At 39.9% G+C, this 19,715-nt stretch overlaps 1 protein-coding gene across 2 annotated transcripts in view; it reads left to right on the forward strand.

The window, feature by feature from the left end:
• LOC124159120 (unconventional myosin IC) overlaps positions 1-19,715 on the forward strand; it is a 139,682-nt gene that overhangs the window by 18,713 nt on the left and 101,254 nt on the right. The window contains exons 1-2 of one of the 2 annotated variants that reach the window (XM_046534687.1): positions 4,886-5,074; positions 6,769-7,165. In XM_046534687.1, the coding sequence (XP_046390643.1) occupies positions 7,040-7,165 (126 nt within the window). In that variant the 5' untranslated portion in view covers positions 4,886-5,074; positions 6,769-7,039. Of the gene's footprint in view, positions 1-4,885; positions 5,075-6,768; positions 7,166-19,715 lie in introns of those variants that run through there. The other variant, XM_046534688.1, reaches the window with a different exon arrangement.

A 19,715-nucleotide genomic window follows, 5' to 3' on the forward strand; every position in this document is an offset into this window, starting at 1 on the left:
GATACCGTCAGCTTTACAGTAATCAGCACGCCACAAAAGAAGACAATATACTACCGATCGAGTATGCCTAAGGTTTCTTCATAAGAAGATCTATTTGAATTTTGTCGTGTGTTATTATAAAAAGGTAACTCTACTTATCGGAAATAAAAGAAAATAATCACTGATTGGCATACCATTATCTCGTCTGTCTCGTTAGCATACCATTATCTCGGAATTGTTTTGTTTTTATTAAACATGAGGTGTTTTTCCTATATTTATATTCTTGATTTAGAGAGTGTAGGAGAGAGGTCTACTGAAAATCTAACGGGGTGGAACAATTTAATTTGCCTTATTGTCATTAAACATGATGGATTGATCAAAATAATTGTCGGAGGAAAAGTGAACAACAAGAATAACATTGAGATATCTCGTACTAGCTGACCCGGCGAACTTCGTACCGCCTAACAATCAATGAACCTACAGTTTACTTACACCATTTATAAATCAAGAGCGGCTGTATCGTTTTTAATCATGTTTAATTTATTATAATAAAATAAGGATACAAATTCAATAAAACTACGTAAATGAGTACCAAAATTGCTTGTCAGAAAGACATTTTCTTTATTGAATCTACATGGGGTGGATCGGAGCACGTTTACGCGGATTTTTTTCAACAAATTTTCTTACGTTTTGGCTTAAGAAATTTTGGGCATCGTGGTTTAATAAGGCAGTTTATGAAATAAAAATTATACGCATTCAGTTGTTGGCTATTTGCGTTATTAGCTGTAAAAAAATGTTTTTAGGTCCAAGTCTGTTGCATACACTTGGCCCTTTCAGAGGGCAGGTTGACACAACCCCAGACCGACGCTTGACTGATGCTCAAAATCGTGCAAGAAAAGCCCCTATGAAGTAGCATTCGCATTAAATGACTTAAGGCGCGCCAGTTTTAGTATCTCTGTTTGGAAAAAATGCACTGCGTAAACGTACTGCATGCGTAAACGCACCACGGTGAGCCCTACACATTCGGGTTTAATGTCTTGCGTCAACCACCTTCTGATAAACAACAGTTTTTGTTTTGTATCAGGCGCAAGATGAAGCGGATGAAGCTAAATAAATATAGCGAAGCAAAGCAGTGACGCAGCGAGGGGAGGCTTTAGGAGATAACCCCCCCCCCCCCCAAGAGCTTAGAGAATTTTTTTATGAAAGATTTTGTTATTAATATTAGGGGGACGGATGGCTAACAAACAAAACATATTTAACTATTCACACAGCCACAAAACCCACTATTTTGAACCATTTATCTTAAAAAATGTCTGGGGGAAGTGCCCCCACACTTCCCGCTTACCTTAGCGAGTTTTCTATACCCTAAAGACCCGTGGTATTAGCTGCGCCCAAAACCCCCTATCCTAGCTACGCACTTGAAGCGAAGGAAGAAATACAGAGGATGGTTTATCGACTCGTGAACATAGCACGCTAAATTGACCATGAGAAAATCATGGGTTTTCATTAGCACATGATCACAAACAACACAAAAACCGAAAGAATGACCATGCGATTTTTTAATCGTTATCACGAATGCATAACGAATTTGAAATTGGATACGTTTAAGCTCAAAAGGGCATATGAGTTGAGATCATGGAATCTACGGAATGAGGACTTCCAAACCTTTGAATTTTCCTTTGAGTAAAGTTGCGTGAATCACATTCATCGCCAATTTTTTAATGATCACACACGTTCCGTTGGATAGTTATGGTTGGTTTAGGCTTCGAAAGATCATGAGCACAGAAACTACATTTTTCTGTAAATCGTGCCTTGGTAAGCCAGGTACGTCCAAGGACTTAAAATATTCAGGTAGATAGTTGGTGATTTCGTCTTCGTTTGTTACGCATTTAAAAGATTCGAATCCATGCAGAGTACGAACTATTTGAATTTACCTCGTTTTAGTCATCCACTTCTTCGTTCTTGCTCGCTAAATCAACCATCTTTGATTCGGAACACGGACATTACCGTTTGTCAACAATTGCTTGGAGATTTGTTTACAAACACGGTAGTGAAGTGTCAACTCGAGCTGGGCCACGGCTGGGCTTACAATCAGCTCGAATTAAATTTAAAAAATGTAATTTCAATTTAATTAATATTTTGAATATATTTAGTAATTAAAATGTTATATTGTTACTAAATTCAGTTATTAAAGTGGTAAAAACAAAACAAATTATTTAATTTGTAGTTTTGACCGACTTATCAATTGTTGTGTTACTATAACTCCTAAAAGCATGTCCATAGGAAATGGATGAATTTTTTTTGTGAAATTATCCTTTTTTAATGGCCTATATGTTAACCCCGCCTGAGACGAATCCAAAGAACCAAATCTCATTGAAATCGGTGCAGCCGTTCTCGAGTTATAAGTGTTCTAACTAACACGATTTTCGACTTTCTTTTATATATATAGATTTGATGTATGAAATAGCACATAAGGGTATAGTAAGAGAAGAAATATGTAAATGTAAAATTATTTGCTGATTAGAGACTTAGAACCTGTTTTATAACTTCTCTTTAGCGCTAAGCATAAGAGTTACAACGTTCAACTTTCAGCCACCTCTAGTAAAAGTTATGGTTGCCTCATGGTTAACGTTAACAAAATAATTTAAAACCGGTCCTTGGAGAGCGAAGATTGCCCCTAACCAATCCTAGGATAGTTGAACATTGGTGATTAATTTACGACCTGTCGGTTATTATATGCCGGTTCTTCTTTACGTATTAATATTGCTATTCATTGTTTTCATATTTGCCAATTCTGTAACTCACTCGTCTTAATATTTTCTTGAATTTCCTCGGAAACCCGTGTTCATAAAATATCGCATCCAAGCCGTCGCGATTAGACTTGGTGACGGGCAACTTTCGTTCGGAAACTTGGGGCAGGAACAATAAAAATTGCTAGAAAATCGCTTGGATCGCTCAACTGCAGTTTGAAATTCACATTACGTCCTAATTATCTCTTAGTCACGAAATTGATAGAAATTCCTTCGGATGACTACTCCGTCCGCTGGGCTGTCGATCCTATTCTAGTTGAGGTGGAACTTATTCAGCAGTATTTCTATCTCTAGATAGCTTTCTTCGGTTTTAATTAATTCTGATTCCCAGTTAATTATTTTGTGTTTGATTCTCATCGTGCTTGTGTGAAGTTGGATGTAGGATAGGTAACCCATCATTATTTTACAGTTTAAAAAAAAGATAAATATTGAACCAAAACTACTGAAAAATTGTTGATATTTCGTTCAGCATCAAATTAGGGGGAGGGTCATGATCTTGGTCCCTTAGGGGAGAGGGGCGTTCTCATGCGTAATTTTTTTTTAAATATCCATTTTTTTTACGTATTTTGGAGCCTAAAATTTCATTTTCATTCTAAATAATAGATTAAATTGAATAATTTTGAACCTTTAAGGACAAAAAAAAAACAATAAAACTTATAAAAATAAAAATTTTTGATAAAATTTGGGGGGGACATGACATCCGCCCCTGCTTATTGGGCGCATTCTAATCAGATGTCAAAAATTTCTGCAGCGCGGTGATGAATGCGGAGTGACTCATTTATTCACCGTACTTGCAATCGAGTGTTTTCGCTCGCGAGGAATAGCATTGAAAACATATGCATTTGATAGATAATATCATCGCATATGTAGTTTACGGTTAACAGCCCTAGTCATAGCTCATTTTCCCTTCAATTTCGGATCTCTCTTTCGTCAGCGAAGCGAGTAACTACTTTTGTTTACTCATTAAAATGCGCGTTGGGTGACAGCACGTTTTGAGGTCGACTGCAAAATCATCTGCTAAAAAATTCGTGGTTGCTCCAATCTTGTAGAGGTATAAATGTTCTGGTTACCTTTGTAAACTGCCTCTTCATTGAGCTAACAATCGCGAGGCGGAGTGGAAGATAGTAGGCGTTTTGAAGCACGTGTCTTGTTTCAGAATACGCTGTTCTCACACACAGAGTATACCTTGTGATGGCACTGTTCCTGGAGCTTAGCTAAATTTACTCTTATTCTTTTTCTACTGAAAAGTAGTAGGAGTGAAAGTAGAAGTAGTACTACGGGGTGAAAGAAGAGGTAAAGGGGGTGCTTAATCATTTATTTTCCTGTTTCAGGATAAAATTTCTTTAAGATTTGAATTTTGCGTGTGATATTTCACATATTTCCGATTTCTATAAGTTTAATGTGAGGCGGAAAACAATAGTAATGGCACCGTGCCATCTCTACTCCACATATCTTTTTTAAGGGTAAGTTGTCCTCACAAATAGTATAAACCCTGTGATTGACATTCAAATATGCCGTTCATGTGGGTTGATCTGTGTCAGTAACTGTGGCGGAAATCCTTAGTATGTAATTACCTATTTATTGGGTATAACGTTTCGATTATCTCTCAGTCATCTGACTCAGACAGCTTTCGTGATGCTAGCTACTTTTTCCTAGTTTGTTTTGTCCATTTCTTTACCATCCTTTGTGCTCCGTATCCTCTCACCTTTTTATGGGGTTACGCGCGGGTTGACTCTGGGGGGGATGTTTGCGGGGGGGGGGGGTCTGAGAGAGCGCCACCCTTCGCCCTCGACTCGAATCAACGCCGGGGTTGTTGACTGTGGTCGTCGGCGGGCGGGAGAAGAAGCGGTTGGGGAAGAACGGGTCCCCTTCTTTTATAAAGTTCCTCCCGATCTTGCGGGGGAGTTTTCAGAGTCCCTCCTCCTTCGTCACCACCACCTCCCACCCTACTCCACTTTCCCTCGACGCACCTTCCCCTCCTCCACTCTCTCCGCACCCCTTACTCCTCACCCTCCCCTCGGCAGCCACTCCCCCTTCTCTCCCCGCTCTGCAGTCATCCTCCGCGTGGTTGAGTGTTGGTGCTCCCCAGAGGAAAGGCAGTTAGTCTCCTCGCGAGGAGCGCCGCCACAAGTGTTGTGGAATCCATTCCCTCCTCGAGAGATTTCTATTCGAGAGACCGGCCGGTTTTTCGCCAACGCTCGCCGCGGCCTTCATCTGTTTTATTTCCCGCGCGGACGTTGTGCGCGTGTGTTCTCCAGCAGCGTTTTGCGTCCGTTTTAGTGAAGGTGGGGAAATACCCAGTTTTATCGTCCGCGTTGAGGCGAGTGGGAAGTTTTGTTTTTTTCCTACTTTTTCCCATTTTTTGTCTTCTTTCCCTCTCCCTGTTTAAAGAGCTCTTTCTCCTTTACGCGCTTCGCATTAAGTGTGTGTAAGTGTGCGTGTGTGTGTATGTTCCGTTCATAGCTGGTTCAATTGCAGCCGAAGACTCGAGTCGTGAGGTGTTGTGGGAGGGAAAAGGTGTGTAGGTGAGCTTTCTTTGTTGCGGTAGGCGGCTGCTTCCTTTCATTTTCCCCGTGCGATCTCACAGGTGTGTGTCTTTTCCGAAGCTGGTCGTTCCCCACCCCGACTTGACCGTTTCAATTCGCCCCTCCACGACAAACTTCCCTTTGATAACCAGGTGGAGGTAAATTGGAACGTTTCGCCGGCGTTTCTTCGTTGTCTCTAGTGCCGTTGGATAGATAAAAAGAGGTAACCCCTATTTATTCAAGCACTGGGTATATGGTGTTGCAGTTCGGCAGTCTACTGCCGCCGTATAAGTTCTGTTTCCACGGTGACGGATAAATAGGTGCAGAACGTGCCAACACTACTCCACGTTTCTTGTTTTAGAGCACATTGTCCTCACACACAGTATAAACCTTGTGATTGACACTCAAACGTTCATGTGAGTTGCTCTGTGGTAGTATTTTTGTTTGCCCTTCACTTTCTTTTTTTTAGGCGGAAATCTAGCGTAATTACCTGCTGCATAAGTCTAAAATTGCGATTGTCTTTCAGTAGACAGCTTTCGTGATTCCTGACCATTTTACCTGATTTATGTTGCACATTTATTTGGCATCCTTTGTGCTCTGTGCCCTCTCACCTTTTTATGGTGTTACACCCGGGTTGACTCTGTCTTCATGACAACCCCTCACCGTTCCGCAACCTCGGGTTTGTTCCCCTGAACGCGTGCCGCTAGTCCTTTTGCGTGCATACTTGAAAGATAAAAAAAAGTTGACATGGAGGAGAAGAGCCGGCGGTGATCCCTATCGCACTCTTTACGGGAATAAATTCGCTGCAGGTTAGCGCAAAAACGGACGAAATGAAGAGATATGATAACACCGGACCCAGTCTGAGTGGGATGAGGGAGTGATAAACCAACACTAAGGCAAAGAGAAGACAGCAAGGCGGATAGATCACAGGGGAAGAGAAGAGAGGATATTGTTTTGAAACTGATTCGAACTTGTGTTTGTGTGGTCTTGCTTTGGGATATACTCGAGCCTGTGCACTGCTAATTTCCAAGAATAACCTTGCTAATATCACGTACCCGCTACCGAGGCGGGAAACTTGAGCTTTCCTTCGAAAAGGAAACCGAACTCTCAGCGTGTCTGTCTTTGTTTTTAAGGACATTTACTGCAACCTTGCCTTGCTGAACTGTTGTGGCAAACATGTCCTCCGTCCATACTTGCCTCTTGTGCCCGTTTTGTGAGTGCATGTGTGCATAATTGTTGCCGCCATTGCTGTTTATTTGTTGCGTCAAGACCCCTCCTCTCGCTACTGAAATCATATCATCATTTATCTGTCCTCGTCGTCTCGATATCGGACCGAGTGGCCGATAGTCAGATAGGAAGGACGGGGAGAGGACCTTTGCACTGCCAGCCGCCGGACGATACGAATCGTTCGTCGAATGTAAGAATTCTTCTTCTTCCCTCTTTGGATTCGGCAGGCGGCGGAGGCCAAGGTGTCGGCGCGGTGGAGTTTAGCAGCGGAGTGACACAGTTGGCTCGGGCCGCCAGGAGTGGTGAGCAGTTACTGCGGGACCAGGGGAGTGCGCGAGGTTTTCATTGAAACGCCGGAGTAGAGATCCTCGACTTCTCGCCAGATCCACCGCTCGCCGAGGGTGGTGGTGGGAGTGTCTTTCTCGGCTTTGGGTCCCCTGACAAAGCACTTCGTGCCGTGACCTTTCCGTCGTCCCGCGTTCCCAGAGGCTGGGCACGATGGAGCAGGCCCTCCACGCCAGGGACCTCGTCGGGGTCCAGGACATGGTTCTGCTGGAGGACTACACGAGCGAGGAGGCATTTACGGATAACCTGCAGAAGCGGTTCCAGGAGAACATCATTTACGTGAGTGTTTGGAAAATTTGTTTTTTTATCACTTTTTTTCTTCCGCGGAATCGTGATGAGTCATTCAGAAGTTTCGGGATGTTTGTTGGTAAACTTCAATGCGTTCGCAATTGCTGGCGTGGTTATCGATCGTTATGGATTGTCGTACGATGAGATCGGAAACATTAATTTTTTATCTTTGATCGTTACCGTAGTGGTTGTTTCGTTATGGTAGTTGCGCCTAGCGATGGTTTCCTTCCACAAATGGGTTACTAAAATTTTCAAAATTTCTCTAAATAGATGGAATAAATGTGGGAATGTGTGTAGGTATTTTCGGAAGAGTCGTCTTCAGCAAATTCAACTGTATTTTTCTCTGTTATTAGTAGTCTTTCGCTTCAAAATGGCCAATTGCGAATCTGAAGTAAGTGTTGATGAATGCTGTGTATGAAGTTCATTACTGGTGAATGGTATGTTGGAAATATTCTATTGTTATCCTACTCCTGCATGAGTAATTCAAAGGTAGTATTTAGAGGAACCCTACTCATATAATGATTAGGCGTTTACTTAAGTCACTCCTGTTTTTCGTAAACACAATACCAACGCTGACAAGGTGTGACACCTTTGGCTCCATCCTAATGCCTTCCATGGCTATTACAATATACCTTCATTTTTTAGGTCACGATTTTTTCTCATTACACAATAATAGCGACTGCAATGAAAAGTTGAGCTATAATGCACATTCTCATTAAGCGCAAGCAAGGGCGTACCCAGGATCATAACTGGGGGGGGGAGGGGCAAGCCAAGTTGTGACATTTCAGCATGGAAAAGGTGAATGAAACCGACAATTTAAGAAAATTATAAGTAACAGCGCTTTATTAGTTTATGAGATTATTACCTTGAAAAAATAGTTTTATTTTAGTTATATATCTTATACTAATACATACCATTTTTCGTGGGTTAAAAGAAAATTTGTTGAATACTTTCGTTTCAATTCAGTACTGATTTTGCTAAAACACTTACGCGATTTTTGCTTATAGGGGGGGGGGCAGCTTCCCCGCCCCGGGCCCCTCGCTGAGTACGCCCATAAGCGCAAGAATTATTTCTTCCTTGTACTCAGTGAATCCCTTCGGTTTTTTACTCACCATATCAGTTCATATTTTTTTTTACATCGTCCACAAGTATCTAGTAATACGTGTCGAGGCATTGTAATGCCGGCAGTCTCGGAAAATCTGATGGGATAGAGTTACTGATAAGATTTTGCGCACGCATGAATCGTTCTTTTCTACTCATTGGTCCAAATTCCGTTGGATACTGATTCCTTTGGTTTTCATAATGAAAAAATGCTTGGATACGGAAAAAAATTCCATTGGATACGGATTCCTTTGGTTTTCATAATGAAAAAAATGCTTGTGACATGGCGAAATGTGATAAGAAAGCCACTCACCTTAGAAGTATTGAAAATAGATTTTCGAATGCCTTATGAAATATTTTCTCGATTAAAAATATTTGGAATCTAATTCGGTCCCTCCGCATGTTCTCATTCAGTTGACCGCCCTGATTGTACGGGATTCGATCATGAATATTTCTCCACGTCATTATTTTTGCTATTCTTGACGTAAACTTCAATTATTGCTCTCATCGAGTTATAGCTGCTCTCAGTCCTCGTCATTCTACAACGAGATAAAACCGATTATAAGGGTTTTACGAGCTAGAACCTATCTAGCGTTTTTTTTTAATTTTATTTCTGTCAGCCGTGATAGATTTAACGATGGCATCAGGGAGAAGATTAAGAGTGGCACTGTAATCCTGCTTCTGTGGTGTGATCACAAATCCCTCATTGCTCGGAGATGATACTATCACCGATCATTGCTTCTCACTGTTCCTCCTGGCAAGGGTTGGTGAGTTCTCTTGTGACTCGCTACTCCATTCCCGAACAATGCTTTCAGAAACTGCGATAATATAAAATGACTTCACAGTGTAAGATGTAGCGTGGAGAAGAGTAATATTTATAACTGCCCGTCGCAGTCGGCGGACGGATTTCAATCCTAATGTCTCAGACTTCGTTTTACATTAATTATACCTACGATAGCTCTTGGGAACTCTTCTTTACCCAAGGTCATTGAAAATCGTTTTCCCTGCTTTTAAGATGTTGAAAATATATTTTTTCTCTTCAAATCCAATGTTTTCTATTCTATATGTGATTTTATTATCTCTTTCGTCTCAGGCCTAGCCTTGTGGAAGCTGATAGGTATACCTATATCGAGACATTTGGCTAGCGAAAGTTCTCTAAAATCGATTTCTCAAATTAATGCGCGTTCTGAGTTGTGGGAGGCTGACTATTTTACTTGTACGTCCGGGTGATATTGACTTACGCCGAGTTAAGTTGTTGTGAACGTGGCTTAAACCAATCAAGAGCGCGTTAATCCATTCACATAATATCAGAATTCCCTCGAGGGAAAGCGGAGAGTGGAGCTTCTAGAGCGTTACTGACACTGTGTATAGTTTTCAATAACATCGTGCCCTCTGTCGTCTTAGGCTCAACCTTATGGAAGTTCGTTTTATCGCAAATGAAAAAACTTTATTATATTACACCTATTTATTTTCAGGTACTACTAGTTTCGACGAAGCGACGTCATCTTCAGGTACAAAAACATTAGTTGTTTCTGAAAATAAATTTGTGAAATATGACAATTTTTTTTCATTTAAGAATATTTATTTTTTAAACTTTGTTCCGTTAGATTTGTAATCCAGAGAGTATTTTTTCGTCATTTATTTTGACGAGAAATACGCTTAATACGTTTGTGTATTTCCACGCCGTTGCGACTTTACGTAATCCAGCCCTTTTTGGGGACAATGTCTCATGGCTTTCGAAATCGGTCACCCGGTGCATGTGCATGTCTCGGTGCCCTCATTCTGCAACTCGTATAAAGTATCGATCGTCCCATTTATAGTTGGATTAGAGCCACAGAAAGCAAGAAATGGGTTCATCGTGGTTGTCTCCTCATATTTTCGACATTGTCTGTGAAAGGAATGCGTTAAAGTGGTGATTGCCGTTGTGAAATCTGCTATGCGTTTTGAGAAATGTTATGTGCAGTCGCTGCATCTTACTTGTGATTTTAACCTACTGAAGTTTGTTTAATTAGCGATATTTTTGCGAATGAATAATGAAAGAATGCATTGATTTGAACCTTACCAAAATATAACGTTCACCGGAAAAAATCGACTTAAAATAAAATTTACTCCGGTTAGTAAGTTATTAATTACCTTAAAAACATAATTTATATTCGATATGAATTACGTGCGAATATGTTGTGAAGGAATTTTGTGGGAAATCTTTTGGTATCGTTAATGTTGCCATGACGTTTCAATACTGTGTTTTGATGGATAATTCATTATACCCAGACTATGCAAAATATTTATTTTAAATCCCCGTTCATTTTCCCTACTCGTTATCAATGCGGAGTTCTGATGGTCCGTTTTAGGTACGAAGAATGCGGTGCAACTGTATGAAGCCGCTATTATAGTTCGGCATTGCCTCCTTTATTTATCCGACTTCATTCTTTCTTCAATACAATTTATTTCAAAATGACGATATGAATGAATATATTTCGACTCTATGGTAGGTTTTTAAGATTATAGAGTTTTTATCTCATAGAATGCCTAATTATCAGCTGATAAAATGGCGAGTGAATCGGTATTTTCAGCTTTAAGAGCCAAATAATCGGATTTATCAGAATCGCCATCGAGAACACCTCGCTGATTGTGTGTTATCTTTGAACATGGCGAGGTGATTTTTTGCTCTCAAAAGGAATCGGTTTGATCTTCTTCCACCTATAAGTCTTCAATCAGTGCATTTATATTTTTCAATTTTAGAAGTACATGTTAATCGTACATATATAATAATCTACTTATTCGTACGATTAACATTAACGATAGCGAAAGATTTCCCACAAAAATTCCTTCAAAACCGATTCGCACGTACTTCATATCGAATATAAATTACGTTTTTTTAGGCAATTAATACCTTACTGACCGCACTAAATTTTATTTTAATCGTACTTACTCTATAATAATTCTTTGCGTTGTAATGGAAAATTTATTCAAGAATCACAACCTTTTGGTCGATTATCCTCGTACTAATTATTCGGTAATCTGCTTCTTAACGTCATCCAGTACTTCCCAAAATAGGAAAGCTGTGAAAAAAACAAATTCATTACCTTTTAATTAACGGATGGAAATGATTTGGGAATTTTATGTTAAACGGCTCGTCTTACCAATGCTAAGGAAAAACAGCCTAGATTCGTGTAATGTAATCAGCCAACACTTGGAATTTATTTAGACAGGGGCGACAATTGAGTCCTGCGCATGTAACCAAGAGGGAAATGGCTAGATCCCTGGTATTTTGATACCTAATGGCTCAAAAGGTTGATTGCGACAATAGCTTCTGTTTTCATGTTGTATATTTTGATTGGAAACATTATTTTTATATATTCAATGCTCACGTAGATGAAGTATCATGATATTTATGTTATCTGCGAATAATTATTTGATTTTATTACTTTTAACACCTCCCGATGTCAGAAGTTCCAACGATGGCCTTAGTTTTTATCTTCTGTGTAGCCACCTTGAGCGTCCTCGTATGTATTTACTCAAGAGGGTTGATAAGTATATCGCTTCTAGTTTCTTCAATCATTGGATATTCACGACTTCATTCTGAATTTATGTGACTTCTATTCCAGTATGCATTTTCTCGGCTTATAGTATGAGGAATGTAGTATTAATATTAATGATTTATGTATTTTTTCATTTTTTTCAAGTAGAATTAACTCGGTGCACAAAGGCAGAGGAAGGGAACCCGTGCATTTCCTCAGCAGGTAATGCGCTTCCTTTTTTTCCCTTTGTAGATACCTCATCAACTCTTAAAGCTGCGAGGTTATTTCGTTTTCATTTGCCCTAGGCGTTTCCCCGGTCTGGGATCTTATGGCGTCAAACGGAACCCCGCTTTTCCCAGGCGTGACAACCGCTCCACCCGCGAAAATTCGACTTCGGACGGTTGACTCCTAATAAATGCTAGGCGGAGAGTGATTTTCGCTCGGTTAAATCCAAGTGGATGTTGTTGACGAAGATTTTCACGGCGAAATCATTCTTTTGGAGAGGTGGGAAAGCTAGTTCCGTCGCACCGAAGGAAAATAAAACCAAGCGTGTTTGAGAAGAGAATTCCTGTCTGAAGAGAAATAAACAGCATGGTGTACTTCGAAAATCAACAGGAAGAGTGCGAAAATTTTGAATTTGGATCGAAGCGATTGTGAGTTACTTTCCAAACCTTCTAAATTTGAAGTGTTTTTAAGAGTGGACCAAAATGTTACACAAATATTAGGATGCTACTCCCGTCATGGTTTTTCATATCGTAATAAATCTTTAAAATAAATGAACAAAGCTTATAGTATATGAGTGGTACTGAGGAGTTAACTTTTCTTTTTTTTAACGGCTAGTGTTCGAGCACCCCTGCTAAACGACAATGAGGTTGTAAGCGGGGTATTACGTAGAATTACCCATCATGGAATTTTATGTGCAAGAACTTCAGAATTTGATAATGCAACAGGATTTATGTGATTTGGCGTTAAAATTACCTGCTCTAAAGGGATATATGCAGAAAATTATTGCAGTAGGGAGTTACATAAATTGCATTTTTAACTGCTCTCAGTATTAATAACTTTTGCAATCGAAACTCTCATTTCTTACGGTAATACATACCATGTTATGCATTGAAAATTGAGTTGTTGTTGATGTATTGTCATTGAAATGAATGGTATATCATTTTGGCTCAAAAATATCTGCAAGCTGTAACCTAAAAATCTTTCATAGGTACCTACCACATTATGCACAAAGGTTAAGAAAACACTTAGTTGTTTCACAAAATAAAATATATTGCGACCGATCGCATCTACCACATTATATTTTATTAAATTTTCATTTATAAGAAGAACTTATCTCACGTTATATTATTTGATGGGTGCAGTGCAGGGATATCTTCTTAAGCTGTCCCGTTCCGACCCTCTGCTTCTTCAACAATGCTTTACCTCAGAAGCTATTGTGTTTACTTACGAAGTTTTCAAATTAATCAACTACTTACCTTAGGTTCCCCTCAGAATGATACGTGATTATTTCTGTTATCAGATAACTCTCCCGTTTATGTGAGGACTTTTTCTTTCAATTTTGTGTGAGGTACTGAATATAATTTTCCTGCTGGTCCTTATCAAATACCTTGAAATAGTCACTGTGAAATAGGAGGAAAACCATTCCGTGTAGCAATGATTCAACCGTGACCTTCTGTGACTTCATATTCTTCCTCTTTTCATATCTCTTGACCTACAGCCCCTATCCGCACACCACTCATGTTACCTGCTGGTCATTATGCTAATTTGTCGGAGAGAACTTTAATCAGTCTTACTTTTTTGACGCGCTTTCACGGTCTCGGCAGCTCCCAATTTATTCTTATAGCGCTTTTCTCAGAAGCCGTGACGTCAGCATTACGTCATTGTCGAGGTATGAATTTGCCGACTCGTCTCGAATTCGTTCCGTGCACTTAAGTGGATATCTCTCAATGGGCAGGTTTTTTTACCCGTGCTTCGGATATATCTCTTCAGATATGCTGGTGTAAGCATGGGATAAAGGCCGCCATGTGCGTGTGTGAGGTTTGCGTTTGTAGTAACAGTGGGCGGGACAGAGACTTGTATGAACGGATCGTGAAAGAATGTGATGTGGATGCTTCATTGGTGGCAGACACGTAGCCATAAATTTATTTCGGGCAAGTGGAAGCAAGTCTAATGTTAGTCAATTGTCCTCTCGAGTCTCCGAAAGTGAACAAAATCTTTTGGTATATTGGAATTAAACGAGATATTTACGCAAAATTGTTGAAATATGTATTCATGAACAAAAACAATATATTTGATAATGATCACACGCAGGCTGGCGTGTTTGATCAGTCGCACACACTATTTTTGGGAAAGCTGAAAAAATTTCGGGAGCCCCTATTGCACCCTACCTCGTCACATGCTTGGATAGAATCAACTGTGTAGTTATCTTCCTTGCTTTGCCTATATATTGCTATTATGGATGACTCCCGGATAACCGCAATTGATTTATGAATAATGGGACTTTATGTTACGTTAAAGATGAGACTGATAAAAGTTTGGGTTGTCACTTTTGATTGGCTTGACTTGGCACAATGCAATTAACTTTTTCTCATTATTTTAGTGGAATTTTATCTGAGAAAATAAAAAAGGAATATCTGAGAGGAATTTTATGAATCGGATTCCTCATTTAAGTAAATCATTTGTTATAATATATGTAAAATTTGTATATCGTTCGAACTAGAACCCTATTTTGAATCGATCGTAAACTCTTTCAGCGTGTAAAGAACCAGTTTCTTGATATCGCTGCCCGTAAAATAAGAGGCCCGGTTTAGGTTAGCCCGTTTCGAAAGGGAAAAGTGCGATAACATAATTTTTGGCGTATTTTGCTTTCATTTTCCTAACTTCTTTAGATATTTTATCTACTACTCCATATTTGCTTGGCATTCCATGTATCAACACATCGTGAGTTTTTTTTTATTTCGAGCTTAGAGTCGATTTCCGCCCAATTAAGGATTCTCGTTGGAGAGGCGGTATGAGGCCTTAAATTGAAGTTGGTTTTGGGGCTTTACCCACAATTTTATCATTTTCCATTAAAATATCGGCAACAATATGAAATGATATCGTTTTAATTTTGGCCCCGGCTTTATGTTAACGCGTAGCTCAGGCTATAGCTCAGCTCCTTATATTTACCCTGAGAAGCAGAGAATATATCTCAGAGTAAATTTACACATGAGCGTTCAAAGAGATCGCTCATTAAACAAAACCCGAGGCTGATTATGAAACCTTATCCCCAGCAGTTAATATTTATAAAAGAAATAAATCTCACGACAATATATTCTATCGTCGAAATCATCCAATAAACCCATCACATGGTTACGGATTTTGCCATTTCAATCTTGGCCCAATGCGCTGTATCCGATTTCCCTCACGCGTGTATTTACTCTGATTTCGACTCAGCTGGAACCATGAAAGCCATTAAAATATACTCTTTAAATTAAAATCTTTCCGCTGGAAGTTATTATTAACAGCTTTTCACGGTAATATATCTACTCTCTCGCACGTATAGCAGTCAGAATGAAATTTCTAGCTGAGGATAGATAACCATAAATATCGATTCCCAGGAACGAACTTTGTGTTTTATAGCCTTGTTCGTCATCGTGAGGACGCGAGCTGGCCCATACGACTATTCCTGTCCAACGTATTGAAAATTTTTAATGGTATCGCTTCTTCCTTTCATATATGTTCATCTCTCACCTCGTGGCGCCTTCTAACCCCCTCAGAGATTTTTACTGGAGAAATAAAAAGCGAGCATTTCATAAAGCTATTTCGGTTCGGAATGGAGATGTTATTCGTCGAGGAATCGAGAGAGGAAAAAAAGAACTAAAAAAGGAGCTGAAACTGAGCGGTCGCAGTGGGCCCCGAACTGAAGCGAGATCTCTTGATAAACGTCTTTTCTATTTCCGCATAATCACTTCCTTTGCCCACTCAACATCCTTTTTGGGCCACTGATGGCCCTACGAGGTTATAACTGATTATTTGTGCGGCGCGCGAAACGCAGCTGAGGCCAAACACATAATCGGTAGTTTGCCGTAACTGGCGGAACTCGAATAAATTTTGTGCTGAATATGCTAGCTAACAAGGTCTAAATATACTACCCTAAAGGGGCTGAATATTTTTTTCTGGGGAGTAATAACATCATTATAGTCGATCCTTTTAGAGAATTGTGGTTAAATTAATGTGGGTCACGGTATTTATGTATTATTGCGAAAATACAAAATAATATGCTTTGCTCTACTTCACTCCGCTCCATCAATTATTGTGCAAAATTTTTCTTTTAGGGTTCCGAACTCTGACTATTGTAGAGCTTGAAATATTGATATTTTGCCCATATTTTTATTTCTCTATCTTGCTAATTGTTAACCGCGTTTAATGGAAAAGAATCTGTGGTATTCGACATGCCAAGCCCAAATTACAGCATAGAATAGGTTTTCAAATTTTCTAGGCAATGGCCTGATTGATAGCGACGTAAAAGTTGATTTTCTGCGGTAAAGGCAAAGGTATTCATTATCCGGCATATTTAGAAAATGATGACTCAGATCCGGTCACTAATAGGGGAAGTTGACACAAACGAGTTTGTGAATTTCACAACACAGCGTTTTCATCAATGCTCTCGTCAGCCACCTCATGTCCTGAGCAATGTTAGGACCAAGGCTGCAAGCAATTCCGAAATTTCACATGATTCATTAAATACGTGACCACATGGCATATGGGACATGTTGGCTAAAGATATGTTGAGATTTCAATCCCTGCAAACCAGAATATTTTACCAGATTTAAAGGAAATTATTTCCCTTTAATAAAAGGCGCAATCGTCTAAGAGGTGATTCGATGCTTCGGTGCCCAATATAAACTCCTTCCTAGGTGAAGAGGAAATAGCTTATGAGAGTATTGATGTGTAAGAGTTTAAAGAAAAGTGCAATGAACAGTGTGAACTGGAGTGTAGCGCTTTACGGTGCGAAAAAGGGCGAGGAGGGCGAGAGTAGACTGAAGGCGTTCGAGATGTGGACGTGGAGAAGTATGGAGAAAGTAAAGTGGACAGAAAAGAGGATGAACGACGAAGTATTGTGCACTGTGGGTGAGTAGAGGCTGCTTCTAGATGAGATACGGAGGAGGCAGAAGGTATGGATGAGGGAGTGCCGAGCGGGGAGGGGATGACGAAATCAGTGTTAGAGGAAAAGTTCGGGTAAACGAGGAAGAGGAAGGAAGAGAAGAGGATTTTTAGATAGAATGAAAGGGAGGAGGCCATATTATGAATTGAAGAGGGAACTCCATGAAAACAATAGCAGAATACTTTAATAATAAACATAGCGATGTATTTAATCTATATTCGCCGCCACCAGGATTAGAACCCTAACCTTTAGTATAGCAATCAAAAAATCCTTTCAACCAGTATAAGAACAAATGTTTACCATTAAATACACTCTGGTTTTATTCACATTTACAATAAACTTCTACCATAAATATAATCGTAAAGTTCATGTTTTATTATTTTTTAACCAGTTTAGTCTTCTACGAATGTATATCATTTGCAAATTTCTAATGCCTCCGAAGTTTCAAATAACGAATTTCCAATTGAATTTGAGCGCAAAATTTGTTATCTATCTCCATGATGAGATGATAAAAATCGCGGGCAAGCGTCAACTAATTATTACTTTCATCCATTTCCGCGAGGTCGTTCGTCTCTAATTTTTGTAACTTCCGTATGCAGTTACCGCGAATGTGTCTTAAAAACAAAAGAGTGAAAACACGCGCACATTTCACGCAACACTTGGCAGCTTAAATACTTCCGCCGGTGGGAGACAAGGCACAAAAGTGACTACCCGACTGGGGAGCTTGGGGTGTGAGACATTCAGACCGAGTTCAATCAGAACCCGGTTCATTCAGTAAATCTCCAAGACAAGCGAGAAAGCATTCAAATCAGTTATCCTAAAGCCGTGGAAAGTCTGCGGACCACTCATACAGAACATATACTAGCTACCCTTCACGTTCCAGCAGTTATAATCGTTTTTCAGCACATCCTATGATCAAATTCGATGGTGATTCATTAAAACATGTTTTAAAATATTTATGTGCTCGGTTACGCACTATCATTATAGCCTCAAGATTATAATATTTGTAAAATCCGTTTTCGGTCAGGTACTTAGGTCACTAGCCAAACAAGGGATGGTGCATACTATGGTGATTATTTTTTAAATCATTTTACCGATTAAGGGAGATTTCTATGAGTATTTAGGAAGTAAAAATGTCTCAAGTGTCCGTTGCCTTCATGTAATTCCCTCTTCAGTTCACAATAAGGCCTACTCCCTTTAGTTATATCAAAAATCCTATTCTCTTGGTTCCTCTCTCTCGTTTACCTAACATTCTACCCTCTAACACCGTTTTCATCATCCCCACCCCGCGTAGTACTCCCTCCATCTATACTTTCTGTCTCCTATCAAATAGATATAAATTTAAAAAATATATTTAACATACTTGGAAAACTTTTCTTGGCAATGATAAGGACACAAATGATATATTAATCCTTATTTAAATTATCAGCGAACGTTCTGGTTTTTGGGGATCGAGTTGGTGAGGTGGCTTGAGTGTGGGCTTCAAATCCCGACGTTGGCAAAAAATTTTCAGAGGCTGTCCGATCCCTGCTTAAAAGTTGTGTGGAAGACATTTCAAGTGCAACACTCCGTCCGTCGGATGGGACATAAGATGTGTCCCCCATGGCGCATATCGTTAAGAGTAGGCTAATGCTAACGCCGGGTTTCTCTCCAATCTTCCTTTCATACCCTTTCCTCATGGCGCAAACGACTTCAGCTGTCGGTCGCCTCCTCCTAATACCATACCATACGTTCTGGATTTTATTTCTATTTTATTCTTCCCTGCTTTGCCTCTTTCATGTTTCTTTTCTTCTCCAAAAAAAATCTCAATAGAAATAAAAATCGGCCCTAGGCATGAAATTGCTGATGGCGGTGTGTATCTCTTGCCCTGACCCAGTTTACCTCTGAAATTAGCCCATTACTGATACATGCGTGTTTATTTGCTCACGATCCTTTTTACTCCGGCTCGGCTGGTTTTTCCCTCTTCCAGAGGAATGAAGGTCGTGACGCGGCACTTAATCTTCGTCGGCGCGGGTGTGTGCGTGCCTTGTGATAAGTGTCGATGATGTGGCCGACCCGCATTCGCGACTCTTTAACGAGAACCGGATCACTCCTCGACGTTAGGTGAGAGCCTCCACGAAGAGAGACGATTGAGAACTGAATTACCTTCCGCCCTCGAACTAAAGTCCGCGTCAAATTTGATTTATGTGCGAGGGAAAAGCTGGTATCGGAGGAATTCGAAGGCTTGAGGTTTGAGAGGAATGGAAAGGTTTGCTGGTCTAGATATCCTGCGGTACTCAGTGCTGAAAAGTTTCTGTCATCATCACTGGTGAGCACAGGGGAAATGCTAGGGATATGGATGGTAAAATTGCCATTGTGGCATTACCGCATTGATATAAAATGGGAATAAAAGTATTTTCTCGGGAATTTTTGTGATGGATAAACCTCTATTTAATTCCATTGTCTTCTTAAATATTAATAATGACGAATACGGATTATATGACCTCTTTCTCTTTTCTCGCTTCGTGTTCATTCGCGCACGAGGTCTAGTGACGTAGTTCAATGTCTCTAAACGTTCTTTTCTCTTCAGACAACCTTCTACCATTTACTCCTATTCAAAATGTTCTACAAATTTTGATCCTATTTTCATCCTTAATCTATCTCGCACTATCTCCATCGTAATTTCCCCCCTAATCCTCGCACCACCCTATGAGTACTTACTACCATGACCACTTTGTTTGTCATTTTGCTATACTGTCGAATATTACTTTGTGTATTGCTGTTTATA

This window comes from Ischnura elegans, chromosome 5, assembly GCF_921293095.1.
Source record: "Ischnura elegans chromosome 5, ioIscEleg1.1, whole genome shotgun sequence".
Lineage (NCBI taxonomy): Eukaryota > Metazoa > Arthropoda > Insecta > Odonata > Coenagrionidae > Ischnura > Ischnura elegans.